Source organism: Vulpes lagopus, chromosome 13 (assembly GCF_018345385.1).
Source record: "Vulpes lagopus strain Blue_001 chromosome 13, ASM1834538v1, whole genome shotgun sequence".
In the NCBI taxonomy this organism is placed as follows: Eukaryota; Metazoa; Chordata; class Mammalia; order Carnivora; family Canidae; genus Vulpes; species Vulpes lagopus.
The window spans coordinates 22,959,392-22,976,002 of record NC_054836.1 but is presented as its reverse complement, the minus strand read 5'-3'; the positions used below and the strand labels follow the sequence as shown (position 1 = coordinate 22,976,002).

Here is a 16,611-nt window from a genome sequence, read left to right as displayed (position 1 = left end):
AAATCTACCAAAATTATATATATAATTATTAATAGAAATATTTTAAGAGAAGCTAAGTACTTATATTTACTCACTAGACATTCAATTAACTGAACTATAACATGGATACCGGATGCCCAATGCAATTTCAGTAGTAGAGTAAATGCACTTGTATTTTTGGGAGAACTACCTACTCTATGAGAGAACTAAATTCAGAGACCTATCTCTTTGAGGATCCTTTTGTCTTTGGGTTTTTATAAGTATAACACATTCATTACAGTAAATATGACTAGTCAAATTTGTAAATATAATAAAAAGAAAAATTAAATCACCTCAATTCATAAGGTCCATTGGTAAATAAACATTCTTCCTTACAGAAATTTTTTTTTTCTTACAGAAATTTTTAATCACATAAAATATATATAAGAAAAAGTTTCATGTTATATAACAGAGTATTATTCAGCCATGAAGAAGAATGAAATCTTGCCATTTGCAATGATATGGATAGAGCTAGAGTATAATGCTAAGCTGCCTGTCACCTTTAAATTTTGGTAATAATTATAAAACTTTTTCCTCTGTGTTCATAAGTATTTAAATGAAAGATTTGTCAGGTTAACTTGCATCTACTAGCTAGCTAAAAATTTAACAACAACAACAAAAATCTTCATACTGACTTTTGTTTCACAGGTGCACTGATTTCTTGCCCTCTTGAAGAAAAGCTCAATGTATCAGAACACACTTTAGTACCATCAATTTATTCCGACAGAGATTAGAATAAATTGAGGGATTTGTCACAGTCTCTTTAAATATATAGCACAGAAAAAGTATTACTGGAATGTTAGGCTATTAAAAACAAACAAAAACATTGGAGATAAAAATCTTATTTCCTCTTTCATTCACTAGATGAGGAATCTGTGTCCCAGTAAAGTGATCTGAACTGTGTAAGATTAGAAAAGAAATAAGCAGCAGAGCTTTCATTTTCTTCAAAATGTGCTCTCTCCCCATAGTTAATGTCATGAAGTGTCTGAAGGTCAAAATGTTCTCTGCAGAACATTGTGAAATACTGATATTTTAAATTCTATCATACAAACTATAATTTTAGACAAAATTTTAATGTTTACTTCTTCTAAGTTTAAATTGCTGTTAATGTTCAATTTATTTTATTTCATAGGTTATTAAATAAAGTAGAAAACCGTGACTATGACTACAAATGCTCAAAGAACAAAGCAGCCAAGGAATTAAATATGATTGTTTCCAAATTATTCCTTTGTTCCCACTCATGTATGTTAACTGCCTAGTACCTGCTTATAAAATCAATGGTGGTTCTCTCTAGAATGTAAGGAAAATTTCAGAATAGAAATGTGAAATTCCATCAGCTTATTTTTTTTCCCATAGAGCACCATGATGCAATTTTGTCAGTGTTACACTTCTCCTGTATTCCAGGAAGGTGCCCACGGAACACAACCCAAGAAACACAGCTTTGTACCACGCTGAGCTCTACATGCTTCAAAGTCCTGTAACCTTGGGGACCTAAAGGAGCTGAAAGAAAATGCACTCTTCTAGGGAATGGAAAACATTTAAGTACATCTGAACTCAGAATATTAAAATATATCTGGATTCATTAGCATATTTTTGTAACAGGTAGAAATCATAATTGAATTTTTGTGGTGGTAAATTTAAACCACTGTTAGCAATAAAAAGATGCCCACAGGCTGGAAAGGCATTTATATCTCACGGTGAAGGGAATGCTTTGACTATAATTGGTTCATACTGTAATATGGTATTTTATATGAGGTAGCTTCTATACTATATTTACCCTCCTTTCTCTCTTTAGCAAACAAAAGAACTTACATAAAGTATTTTGAATATATAACTCTCAAGCAGAAAGATTTATATAGGAGGTTGTTCAGGATTATCCCTAAAATCTCTTTCAACACCTAGTAATTATATGCTGCATCATTCCCATCCTTCAATGGGAGAAATGTAATAAATTGTAGCTCAATTTATAATAAAATAATGCAAACATTTAAAAGTAAGATTAATGAACTTTTTTCATTGCTCTTAAAAACTCCTCTTTAAAATTTGACACACTGAGCATGATTGACATGCAATTCAAGTAAAAATATAATATATAATTGGTTTTAAACTTTAAATAGTGCCTTTGGAACTATGAATTTGAGATGATAAAAAGAAACATATACATTTTAATTTTCCTCCCAAATTTCCATGTTTAAAAAAAGGATTACGATTTCACTTATTGCCTTCAGCATTTTTGGAAATGGTACATTTCTAAATATATAACACATAAAGATATGTGAGTCATATAGGTGAGTTGCTCTAAGACTATATTAAGTTTAAGACTGTTATCGTTAGCAGGATTGCTGACTTTATAAAATAGCTGGTCTGGATTCGCACAGGAATCTCCTGCCTAGCATAAGTAATCCATTCCTGAAAACTCGACTTGTAGGAAAAGGCATCAGGAATCCTATTTCCCTTTCGTTTCGATTGGAAAAATTAAACTATGTTGTATATCAATCTAAATTTACCACCCAATCCCCTAAAATAGAACTAAAATACAGCAAAATACCTACAGAGAGGTAACAAACTCTTATGTAAGTTATGCTATACTTGTTTCCTGATCACCAAATAGTTAAAATGATTGTTCATCAATCAGTGGCTTTGTAACAGTAACAGAGCCTCCCCAGGTATCAGCAACAACCAGGATGCACATCCTTTCTGATGCCATGAGCTGTATCTTTCCAAATGTTTACACGTGACTCTGACAACCTATTCATTTCATCTGCAGTGAAACTCAAGACTATTTCCACACATTGTTTTGCTAAAAATTAAGCTTTGGAGGGCATAAATACAAACTTTTCTTATATACACATCAAATGAAGATACACACACAAATATAAATACGTGTGTCTGAGTGTGTGTGTGTGTGTGTATTCTATATTTACCCTCCTGGGTAAAGGAGTCTGGACATTATAAGTATACCTGTCAAACATCAGTCCAGACATTCTCAGCTGCAAGTAATAGAAGCCTATCTCAAAGTGGCTTATACTTTAATGAGGGAATTTACTCTCTCACCTAGGAAGAGGTCCAGAGGTTGACAGATGCCAGGCTTGTAAATAGATCGGTTCAACAATGTCATCGTGAACCAAATTGCTTTCTCATTTTATTCTGCCATCTTCAACATGTTATCTTCTCTGTCTTGAGCTACCTCCCCTCAGCAAAGGTGGCAGTGGTGTATGCAACCTCATCAGGCATCTCATCCAGATAAAATAGCTGCCAGGGGAAGAGGGGCCAATTCTCCAGTGTCTGCCTCTGAGCCCCTTAGCTGACCTTCCTTCACATCCAATCAGGCAAAAATGCCATGGGTCCATTCGGAAACTAACTGCTTGCAAGGTGGATTGCGTCATGGTGACTGGCTTAGACAAATTAGAACTGAGCTCCCAGGGCTGATAATAAAGCCAGTCTCTCCTGAAACACATGGTCATGAAGACAAAGTGAATACTCAGAAGTGTGGAAGAAGGAATGAATATGGAATAGGCAAACCTGCTCTAAGTACTTATTTTGGTTTGCATTAATATTAGTGTAACTTAAGTCCAGGTGATAGGTGACATAAGTTCAACAATGATCCACTTCCACTAAAAAAAAAACACCTTCATAGAAGATTTTACAAAAAAAAAAAAGTTTTCTAACCAAATACTAAATGATCTCAAAGTCATTCCAAAATCTGTTGACAATATGTAGATTTAGGATCTGCTTTATGGAACTCATTGAAGTATTAGGTAAGACGCACAGCGGACAAGATGCCTAGAAGGAAGTTATGATCCAAGTAGTAAAACATATAAAAATAAAAGCTTAAATAACATTATAGAACGGTGGTAGAGGAGCTACTACAAGATACTATGTGATTAAGAAGCAAACAAATGCTAGGAGAAAATGTATACTATAAGATCAAAGAGAGAGCTATCTAGAAATCATAGAGACCTAGGGACAGAATTTCATGTGAGATCTGCAGACTGACCAGGATCCAAAGTGAAACCGGTGAGAAATCCTCTCCAAGAACATGCCGGCCTCTAAGCCTGGGAGCAGAAACCATCCTGGTTAGAATGGTGACAGATCCATATAAAAGCAAATCAAGAGTAAACTGTCATTACTCATTACTAATTATATGTTTACTATAACAAGTAAAAGAGTTCTCCAGTCACACAGTTTGGGATCTGTACATTTCTATTATCATTTGCCTGCTTTTAGTTTTTCTAGCAAAAAAACTAATTGCAATATCATGTCCCGAATGCATCACTGGAAAAGTATACACATACTCATACCAGACTGACAAGACAGAGAAACACCAACACACTAATGAGCTGTACATAATGATATAAATACTTGATGTTTGTATTGTTTTGCAATGTTGCTTAATTTTTATCTTTGTAGGTCTTGCCACTTAGGCTGTAACCTCCTTACAGATATCCCATCTGCTGTGTTATCTTGTATTATAGTAATTATTCTCTAATTTTCTTTTAGCTGCTCATTCTATTTTCTGAAGCCAAAGTAGTAAAGGTGGCCAATGAGATGTGACACACCTCTGATGAGGACTATGCTACCTCTGACATTAAAATAAAAATACCCTAACCTCACACAGTCCAAGGGGCTGGTAAACATTCGTATATATAGTAACATCTAGGAAAGTGATTCTTTAACCTTCTTAGGGTTACAGACCCTTGAGATTCTGATGAAATGCAAAGACCCTTCCTCTCAGAAAAATGCAAATACAAAATTTTGCCTATAATTTCAGGAGGCCAAACTATTCCACTCAGCCCCCCAAAGTCATCATGGCTAAGAACTCCTAACATAGGGAGACCAACAGGGACAATGGATGATTATCATAGTTATCAACTCTTTCAACCAATCCATCAACAAACTATTTTAAGAGTTCGTTTTCCTTTGGTGCTGCCAAGCATATTTTCACCTTGCATACCAGGAAATAATAGATGCCAGAAATAAAAATAAATTATTACATAATTTTAGAACTGAGCTATTTGAGTTAGAATACTAAAAAATTTCAGAACAATGGCTCCTTTAAGTCATTTATACTGTAATGTAAGGCTTTAGTATACATAATACTTCTCATTAAAAATGACTAATGTATATATGTGTGTATGTATAAAGAAAATATATGCATATATAATCATAAAAGTATGACTTTTTAATGAAAATATCAATTTTAGGAGATGCCTGGGTGGCTCAGTGGTTGAATGTCTACCTTTGACTCAGGGTGTGATCTCAGGGTCCTGGAATTGAGTTCCGCATCAGGCTCTCCGCAGGGAGCTTACTTCTCCCTCTGCCTGTGTCTCTGCCTCTCTCTGTGTGTCTCTCATGAATTAAAAAAAATAGTATCTTAAAAAAAATACCAATTGTAGGATATCAGTTTATACTTTAACTGATAACCATAGTATAGCAGAAATTCTTTTTTTTTTTAATTTCAACATAGTTGACATACATCATTATATCGGTATCAGGTGTGCAATAGAGATTCAACAATTCCATGTATTACTTACTGACCATTAAGATAAATGTACTCTTAAACCCCTGTACCTTTTTCATCCATCCCCTACCCACCTTCCCTCTGATAACCATCAGTTTGCTTCTCTAGAGTTAAGAGTCTGAATTTTGGTTTGTTTTTTTCTTTCTTCATTTGTATTTAAAAAAAAAAAAAAAGATTTTAAAAATTTGAGAGACAAAGAGAGAACAGGAGTGGGGGAGAAGGAGCAGAGGGAGAGGGAGAGGGAGAAGTAGGCTCCCCACTGAGGAGGGAACCTGACTTGGGCTTGATCCCAGGACCCTGATATCATGACCCAAGCCAAAGGCAGATGCTTAACCAACTGAGGCACCCAGATACCCCTTGTTTGCTTTGTTTCTTAATTTCACATACGAGTGAGATCAAATGGTATTTGTCTTTCTCTGACTTATTTCACTTAGCATTATATCCTCCTGATCCATTCATATGTTGCAAATGGCAAGTTTTCATTTTACACACATTGTGTGTGTGTGTACCCCACATTTTATCAATGGACATGAGCTGCTTCAATAATTTGGCTACGTAAAAAATGCTGCAATAAAGCTAGAGGTGCATATATCCCTTTGAATTCGTGTTTTCCTATTCTTTGGATATGGTCACATTCTATTTTTAATTTTTTGAGGAACCTCCACACTGTTTTCCACAGTGGCTGCACCAGTTTGCATTCCCACCAACAGTGCACAAGGGTTCCTTTTCCTCTACATCCTCGCCAACACTTGTTATTTCTTGTCTTTTTGATCTCAGCCATTCTGACAGGTGTAAAGTGATATGTCATTGTGGATTTGATTTGCATTTCCTTTATTAGTAGGAGCATCTTTTCATGTGTCTGATGGCCACCTGTATGGCTTCTTTGAAAAAAATGTCTATTCAGGTCCTCTGCCCATTTTTCAATTGGATTGATTTTTTTGGTGTTGGGTTATATAAGTTCTTTGTATATTTTGAATATTAGCGCCTTTTCAAATATATCATTTGGAAACATCTTCTCCCATTCAGTAGATTACCTTTTTGTTTTGTTGAGAGTTTCCTTTGCTGTCCAAAACTTTTTAGTTGGTATAGTCCTAAGTTTATTATTGCTTTGTTTCCCCTGCCTAAGAAAGACGTATCTAGAAAGAAGCTGCTACAGCTGATGTCAGAGAAATTACTTCCTGTGTTCTCTTCTAGGAGTTTTGTAGTTTCAGGTCTCACATTTAGATATTTAATTTATTTTGAGTTTACTTTTGTGTATGGTGTTAGGAAGTTGTCCACTTTTGTTCTTTTGCATGTTGCTGTCCAGTTTTCCTAGCACCATATATTGAAGAGACTTGTCTTTTCCCCATTGTATATTCTTGTCTCTTTTGTCATAGAAAAGTCACATGCATTGCTTTTTTAAAATGCTGATTCTTAGGCTAGCTCCAAAGATTCTGTTTCACTGGGTATGGGTAGGCCTAGGAATCTGCAGCATTCTTAATAAGGAGCAAAGCATCCGTGACAGAGGAAGTGCTCAAGAGTATTCAATTAATGATCACTACTATAAGAGGACTCCATCACACAAATATAAGATGTTTTCCTTCTGGCTTAGTTTATTACATAACACTATTCTGAGGTAACACCATAATTCTATCAGAATATAACAAAGGAAGAAGATACATTTTTCAGAAATTCACATTTATGTAGATCAATGTTTTACCCTTAGCAATAATCCTTCCCTTTTAACATGCTTTGGTTGTGTTCAAAGGAAAAAAAAATAGATGCTGAGTAAGACAACCACTAAAATATGAAATAATACGGTCATATTATGAAGATTACCAGAAAACAAACACTCAGGTCTTCCAACCCTATCTGAATTACCAGTACAAAGTATAATATTCATAGTGTGCATTTTACTGTGATTCTCATTCTCATTATTTCCTCAACAGAATGAAAGATAAACTTTTAAGTTCAAATATGAAAGCTGGGATCCCTGGGTGGCGCAGTGGTTTGGCGCTTGCCTTTAGCCCAGGGCGCGATCCTGGAGACCCAGGATCGAATCCCACATCAGGCTCCCGGTGCATGGAGCCTGTTTCTCCCTCTGCCTATGTCTCTGCCTCTCTCTCTGTCTCTCTGTGACTATCATAAATAAATAAAAATTAAAAAAAAAACAAATATAAAAGCTACTATCACAATTTTTCAGTTAAACAGTCTTAAATGTGGAAGATATAAGCATGCTGAAAGCCTCTAAGGAAATGCCAGAGGAAACTCATTTATGGAATACGGTGTGCGTGCTTAAGCTGTTTCCCTACTAGCATCATACTAAATAAGTACCCTCAGGGAAACAGCACCAGGGGAAACCAGAAATGACCCCCAAATGGCTATACTACAAATATGGCTGCCTGAAGGCTTCAGTTCAAAGAAAAAGTTCCTTGGAGTTGTTCTAAAGAGATTACAGGTGTTAATCTGTCAAATAGATGTGCTATGGCTAAAGACCAAAAGAGTTATAGGCCACGTGGAATTCACATCTGTATAATTAGGTTAATAAAATGCTTCTCAATTGCTCCACTGGTTTAAAAAAAATTTTTTAGATTCCAAATATATGACTTTAAGAAACTTGAAGCTTTCTGCTTCTTTACCTATTTAATGTTTGAAAGGAAGTGTGCTTAACCTAGAAGTGTTGTGGTTTGATTTGCTTTTTGTTTGTTTATGGTTCAAACTACAGTGGAAGAGAAACCGTAAGCCTGTATTTTTATGAGGTCCTTTTCAAAGTGTTTGATGGTGTAAGAGCACTAAATTACAGAGAATGAGTATCAGTGGTTCTCGGCCCTACGTGCACACTAGTAGTGTCTGGCAATGCTGAAAAAAAAAAAAATACTCCTGTCTGGGCCAAACCCCAGGCCTGTCTAACCAGAATGCAGGGATTCTGGAGGCCCCAGCACCATTATCTTTTCAAAGTGCTCCCTAATGCACAGTAGGGTTCAAATCAAGGAGGCAGAGAAACAGATCATCCGATTGACATACTGAGCCCCAGTACAAATGAATGACTTTCTCACAATTAATTGTATGAAACAGAGGGCTCAGTTCTGCTTCTCAGTATGGTCCACACCTCTCCTTTGCCCCATGATGTTCCTTCTAACCCATGCAAAGAGCTGAGACGGGGGTACACCTTACCCAGGACAGCCTTGCCTGAACACTTCTAACTCCAAAGTGTCAGTAGGTGAACAGGGTGAACCAGAATTAGGAACCAATGAACATGAAAGTTCTGTTATTTCTATCCATTAGATATCAAACTCCACGTTTCTTAATGGGGAAATACACAAGTGCATAATGAAGTTAGTTGAAACTTGTTTTAGAATTGGAAGGTCAGAGTAAAAATACAAAGATTGTCAAGTAAAGTAGCCATAATTTGAGTTTTTTGGGGTATCACAATACATGGGTAAAGAAATATTAATAGGGTCAGTTGTTTTTTTAATCCACACTCAATTTTTATAAATGATTTGGTATACTTCTGTTGTAAGAACAGGGAATAAAAATAGGAAGCACATGCTAAAAATCTGTTTCAATTTTGTCTTTGTTGTTTTAATTAAAGCCTTCAGTCCTAGAAAGATTCAAAGTGACTTATTGTCCCAGCATCCCATGGAATATATATTTTTACTGTATATAGTTACATTTCCACTTTTAAATAAAAGAAGGAGCACAGAAAGATTATCCAAAAATTCCATATAAAAATGGGATAGTTTGGAATGCCTGGGTACTCAGTGGTTGAGCATCTGTTTTCAGCTCAGGGTGTGATCCCAGGGTCCTGTGTAAAATATTTACACAGTATGCGCTGAGACTAAAGTAGACTAAGTGAGCCTGCTTCTCCCTCTGCCTATGTCTCTGCTTCTCTGTCTCTCATGAATAAATAAATAAAATCTTTAGAAAAAGATGGAATAGTTTAACTTTAGTGTGTATACACGGTTTGAATGATTCTGAGGAAGAGGAATTCCATAGGAGTCAACCTTCAAAATAACCCATTACGTTTCAAAATCTGATTTATCATTTCAACCAGAACACAGAAGGTGAGACTAAGTAACATATTTTACTATCGACCCTTAAAAGATGAAATCCAAGCTGCTGAAGTGCTAAATTGTGTGTCTCGATTCAGTTTTACAAAATAATTAGCCTGATGGAAACTATGGGTCCTCATGCCCCCCACTTTCAGAAGCACCTGAATATTCTGAAAACCATGATAAATGATAGTTGTACCATAACCTCTGCCCTTCCATCTCAGGGGCTGTCCTTGCCCGATTTCTCTCCACCTGCTCCAAAGTCCTACTCAGTATCTGGTCAGCAATGTCAACAAACATAACATCTGTAATCTAAATTATTCTTTTTCATCTTATATTGGGGGGGGAGGGTTGTTGCTGTTATTTTTCCTTCTTTTTGCCATAACATAATAAGCTAATTCATGCCGTTGTCTTAGTTTTGGAAGGAATTATATGCCAACATCTAGGCAACAGATACCCTTTTCCTTAATTTAAAATAACTATGAGGTTGCACAGTACAGTAGTAAATTTGTAATCAACTTAAAGATAACGTCTTAAAAGTACAATTAAACATGTCATAACACGAGAAAACCCTGGTAATTACAAATAGTACCACGCTTGCTGGGGTTTTAAACAGTAGTATAAAACTAAGAAAAATCGCCACCCAGTGATGCAAATGAAAACTGCAATTTGTTTTTGTGTAAAATGAGTACCCTGGAGGATTACTTCAACATCATTACTGAATGAAGGAATAGCTATTACCTTCCTATGTGAATAGGAACTGGTTACAAGGGAAAGGATGTTTTTCTATGAGGCTTTTTTTCCCCCTTATTCTTACTCAGCACACTCGACATTTCACAAAGGCTAAAGCTTTAGGAACCTTAACAGGGAAAAAGCTTTCTGTCTAAAAGTGAGCTAATTGTATAGGAACAGCCCAGATATTCCTATTATCAACAAAATGCCTCAGCTTTGCCTGGATCCTCAATTTCAAGTCACAGGGTGTTGACTTTAGCAACTCAGCGATGCCATCTAATCTTTGTGACCTAAAGCCAATTTGTGTTAAGCAGGAAGGCCTGCCTAGGATAAAAGTTACTCTCAAGTAGGAAGAGAGATAATTTTTATACCTTTAACAACATAATTTTAGCAACAGGTTATAAAGACCACATACAAAGATAATCTAACAAATTCTGTAGAATCTGTACTAAGAGGCAGTTGTTGCCATAAATATAATTGTGTTTCTAAATCTTTACTTAGTTGTATCACTTCCAAAATACACAAAGTCCACCATACACATTTATTTTCCAGCAATGTATCTATTGTATGCGAGGACAAAGAAAGTTATGTGGATATATGATAACCAAAATATATGTGTGCAAGTATGGGGCATGTTAATAAGGGCATTTCATATCTACCATTTGACCTATTTGGCATTTTCCAAAATATTTTACACAGTATGCGCTGAGACTAAAGTAGGTATTACATTTGTCAGTATGCAATCACATGATAAAATAGAACAACTTAGCAGAACAAATCAGCTTTAAAAAAAGAGGTTACCATTCTATTTTTAAAGACAGCCTACTATATTCCTAATAATCTGTCCTGACTTTTACTAGTCAAATCAATTAAATCCCTGTCAGTGCATTTTTTTACTAAATATGTATACCATCTTCCAACCTCAACCTCATTAAGGAGATTATAGTTGTCTGCAATACATAAAAATATTTAAAATATTACATACTGAAAAGTTTGAGGTAGCCAAAATTAAAGCCCAACTTTATGAACAACCAACTCTTTTATTTAAAAAATAAAAACAAAGAAACACAATACTTACTCTTTAAAACAATAAGGAACACAATGTCAAAATTTTTTAAAGAGCTTAAAATGTCTTTGATGTCTTAAAATTTAAAATATTATGACATTTAAAAAAATGGGTAGCTTAGTGGTTAAGAGGATTAGGTTCCAAAGTCAGATTGCTTGGACTGTAATTCCAGATCAGCTATATGCTAGCTGGAGGAACTCAGAAAAGTTAAGTCCTCACCTATAAGTGGACATAATATTACCATTTCACTGACAGGGTTGTTCTAAGCACCTTACTCATGTTAACCCACTTAATCTTCTCAGTAACTCTATGGGCTGGCACTATTATCATGCTCATTTTCTAAATGCCCTGCCACCCCTGGAGGTTATATAACTTGCTCAAAATGGTGAGGGGTGGCAAACTTACCACCCCAAAACATGCCACCTTGGCATCAGGATTATTCTGCGCTCAAGGCACTTGAAAAACAGTAGGTGCAAGAAGGGCATTCTGACCCCACTTCCTTCCTGAAAGCAGGAGATAAAACCCCCTATAGAAGATGCCAGGAGGGAAGAAACATTCCTATCACTGGAGGGGGAGAGTCGAGGCCAAGAGAACTTCATACAAACAGACCCTGTCACAATAACTCTTATCTTCCATTAGTCTCCCCCACACACTTCTCTTTTCCACAATGGTCTCTTTGTTCAACCTCATATATAAGCACACAGGTTTGGCCACTTGTTTGGGTCTTCATTTCCCTAGGGGGGCTCCCATGTACCTGTAAAAACCTGTACATTCTATGCTGTTAACACGACCTATGTGTATGTGCTTCTCAGGCCTATGCAGAGGCCTGAGGAGGAGGGGGAGAAGTTCAGCCTCCCCTCTCATGGAGGCTCTGGCGAGCTGTAGAGCCACGATACAGAGCCAACGTGTCTGGCTCGAGTCAGGATTCTTACCCGCACCTCACTGCAGTGCCTCTGAGGTGTTCCTGAGGAAGAAGGGAGGTGTTGTGATGGATGAAAAGAGAAAGACGACACAGGAAGAGAGAGCCAATGCTGAGGCTGACTGCTATCACAACTTCAAGAGAGTGACTAAGCTCACAGAATGGTAGGGAGACGCAGGCATTTTTCATGCCAAGTGGTGAAGGGGTAGAGCTTTGTACCTGGATGGAAATAGGGCCAACCACAGACAAGCATGGACACTCGTGGCAGCTGAAGGATGAGAGAGCCGAACAGACATGTGGGGGACTCATCTGACTTGGAACATTTGAAAGCGGGCGTATCACCAGCTGCATTTCAAAACACACCGCTGTCCTGGAACTACAAGGGTCGTGACGCCTCCCCATGACTGCCAGGGACACCAATGTTGCAGGTGAGGTACAGCGCAGGAACAGAACCTACCCAACTGAGTCCCCCATGGTCCTGGGAAAATGCCCTTAGAGTACAGCATATCAGCTTTGGGGAAGAACTTAGGCAGATCGGATGGCACAGCTAGAACATGAAAGCAGATTAGAGTAATAAAGTGCTGGAAGTTTCCTCATGAGTTAACAAATATGAAAGTTTCTGTGACTTCTGAGACTCAGCTAAAGACCACTTTTTAATCCAGAGCCTTTTCTAGAAGAGAAAAAGGTCCACAGCAAATAAGCTTCACCTGCTGAGGCAAACTACCCCAGAAACTGGGCCCTGTTGGTCTAGCTCATTATAAGTGAAGCACCTACATGTTTCGAGCTTCCAGACACTTGGAGATTTTAGAAAAAGCAATAGCTGGAGCGTTTTCAGCTGTGATTAAAGCTCACCCCTGAGAATATGAATAATAGTGAAAGGGAATATAAAGGAAGGGAAAAGAAATGTTGGGAAATATCAGGAAGGGAGACAGAACATAAAGACTCCTAACTCTGGGAAACGAACTAGGGGTGGTGGAAGGGGAGGAGGGCGGGTGTTGGAGGGGAATGGGTGACGGGCACTGAGGTGGACACTTGACGGGATGAGCACTGGGTGTTTTTCTGTATGTTGGTAAATTAAACACCAATAAAAGTTAATTTAAAAAAAATAAAAATAAAAAAAAAAAAAAAAAAAAAAAAAGCTCACCCCTGAGATGCTGCAAAGCGGCAAGCCACAGAGCCAGAGAGGTGAAGAAGACGTATATAAAGAGTTTTTGAGGGCCAGCATTAAAAGTCGCATGTGCTCTCAAAGATGTCTGGACATAAATTCACAATCCTTTGGATGGCTATTTGGTTACAAAAAGAATAATGTTGATTTCTAATCATGAAACAACAGAAAACAGCCAAGTTCTCTGTATATATGTGAAGACTAAAGAGGAATACAGAACACAGTTTGGAAAACCAGGCTTTGTTGAAGCAAATTTCTGAGAGAAGAGTTTCTTATGAAAGGGCCTAAAGCAGCAGACCAGCGGCATCACTGAGGTTCAGTTAGTGAGGCTATTCCAGAAGGTAAGAGGGGTCAGCAGCACCGGCAGCTTTCAAGGAACAGACGTTGGGACTGATGCAGTCAGTTCTGACCTGGAAGCCACAAATACCTGATGTGGCAAGAAGGGCCAGATAAGCAGTCGTGTGCAAGGCACTCCCATTTATACCCATGAGAAAGTTCTCCAGAAAAACCACCAGCCCTGGTCAAACAATGCCTCACTATTTTGCCTCAGGTGTAGGGGATCTGGGCAGAGAGAAAACAACTCTGACCACCCGAGTTATTGCCCCTGTCCCAGAACATATGACGCAGATTCAGAAAAACTGCCAAAAGGGAAAGGGAATTTGCCAGCACTGCATATTCTGGCCTGCCAGAACTTGACTGTGGAAAAGATGGGATATTCTAAGGTAATGTTTAGCCACAAGAAAACTCTTAATCTGCTCTCCCAGAGATTAAGGCCTAGAAATGGAAGAGGGCCAGATGGGTGAAACCCTTGAGTGTCCTTTCTGTGAGAGACCAGATCCCAAAGAGAAGGGCTGAAGAGGCAGAGACCTGCCCATTTATACTTCTAAAAGTATGGGGAAAGAGGCATGGCATGAACTCTGAGAGAGCCAAAAAAAAAATTCAGGATCACTCTTAAATCCAAGGATCCATCCTCCATGTTTCAAGACATATAGTGCATTTGCCAGTGCTAGGGGAACCCCATCTGACTGGACTAAGATAGAGACCATAAGAGGGGGGATCCCTGGGTGGCTCGGTGGTTTGGTGGCTGCCTTTGGCCCAGAGCACAATCCTCGAGTCCTGGGATCGAGTCTCGCGTCGGGCTGCCGGCATGGAGCCTGCTTCTCTCTCTGCCTCTCTCTCTCTCTCTCTCTCTATCATAAATAAATGAATAAATCTTAAAAAAAAAAAAAAAAAAGACCATAAGAGGTAGGAAACGAGAATCTGGAAAGAAAGATACCTGAGAAACATCCCAGGGAACAAATACCCTACAAGTTCATGCAAATCCTCTCAGGAAAGGAGCTGAATTTGGTGGGAGGAAGTCCAGAGTGGAAGAGGATGCGTGCTATGTGGGAACACTAGGTGTTGGCTCACCACCCTCTGGGGAGAGAATTTCTCGGAAGAACTATACAAAAACTGCAAATCTCTTCCTCAGGGGAAAGACATAACAACATGAAGGAAATGTTATTTTTCAGAATTTCCTTTGGAAAAAGCATAGTATTTGTTTGAAAGAAATTTTTCCAAAATTTATAATAGCGGTATAAATCATACCAAATTATACTAGCGGTATCAATTTTTTAATAGAAAATAAACCAGTCTTAACAAACCTTAAGGAGACATGATTTAACATATTTTAAAAGTATACTTTATTCAGTAAATTATTTATTGGATGCCTAATTTAATTTCAGATGCTAATTTAAGAACACGGTTTGGTACTATTTATAAAACAGAACTTGAATCTATCAAGGATCCTTCAAGACATTTGGTTTTTCACAATTAAAAAGGCTGACCATTTAACATATAGGGGAAAAAAAGGGATGACTTTATATATTTAAAGTATACAGCCAAAGTAGTATATAAGAAGTGTATGACTTGATGATAATATTTTAAGTGATTGATGACCTTGATTTTTATAGATATTTTTATAGATTTCTTTTTTTTTTTAAAGATTTTATTTATTCATTAGAGACACACAGAGAGACAGAGGCAGAGACACAGGCAGAGGGAGAAGCAGGCTCCATGCAGGGAGCCAGATGTGGGACTCAATCCCAGGACTCCAGGATCGCCACCTGAGCCAAAGGCAGATGCTTAACTGCAGAGCCACCCAGGCAATCCCTATTTTTATAGATTTCATATACATAAATGAATTCTGGAATTAGTAGGAAATAATTTTTAAAATTCATCACATAAGTTTCAAGCAATCTTTTAAAGCAAAAATAATTTAACCAATTAGGATTTTGTTTCTCAAAAAGACTCACCTAAAAGGACAAATCCATCTGCTTCTGTGTCTGGTACAGAGGGCTTTTTAGATTCCGGAGATTTTCTGAAGAAGTGAAACATCGCTGCTGTCTGAAACAGAAACACCATATAATGTCAAGGTCAGATGAAAGTGTAAAACTCTTACACTTTTTTTTTTTAACTCTTACACTTTTTAATAAAAAGCCAAACATAGAGATATCACAATAATTACTTTTAGGAATTCTATTACCAGACCTAAAAACATAAGCCCTCTCCAGGTGTCAGAAGAGAACCCAGAAATTAAGGGGCATGGACTTCTAGGTCAAAATCATGTATGCCTTGAACCATGTAACATCTGTCAATTTCTGAACATGCAGGAAATAACCCAAAGAATTATACATGTAAAACTAAAATCAACAGATCACACCAGAATATGGAAGGATCTCATTAACTATAAATAGAGGACACTCGATTGAGGAAAGGAAAAACAAAACAAAATAAAAATTTGTCCAGGTTTTCTGCCGTGTCATAACCAGCTTAAGCATTTTAAAACTGAGGCCATGGGCAGCCCAGGTGGCTCAGTGGTTTAGCGCCACCTTCAGCCCAGGGCATGATCCTGGAGACCCGGGATCGAGTCCCACGTCGGGCTCCCTGCATGGAGCCTGCTTCTCCCTCTGCCTGTGTCTCTGCCTCTCTCTGTGTGTGTCTCTCATGAATAAATAAATAAATGTTTAAAAAATAAAATGAATAAATAAAACTGAGGCCACCTGAAAAAAGAAAGGAAGGCACTTGAAATATCCTCTGCAGTTGGTTACCTGATTCACACACTCAAGGACTAACTGTATCCATTGCAACCAACTTTAAACGCCCATCAATGCAGATCTT

General features: G+C 37.5%; 1 protein-coding gene across 3 annotated transcripts in view; it reads right to left on the bottom strand.

The window, feature by feature from the left end:
- UMAD1 (UBAP1-MVB12-associated (UMA) domain containing 1) overlaps nt 1-16,611 on the bottom strand; it is a 233,195-nt gene that overhangs the window by 181,106 nt on the left and 35,478 nt on the right. For all 3 annotated transcript variants that reach the window (XM_041727967.1, XM_041727966.1, XM_041727968.1), the window contains one exon: nt 15,747-15,837. In XM_041727967.1, coding sequence (XP_041583901.1) covers nt 15,747-15,828 — 82 coding nt within the window. In that variant the 5' untranslated portion in view covers nt 15,829-15,837. The remainder of the gene's footprint in view (nt 1-15,746; nt 15,838-16,611) is intronic.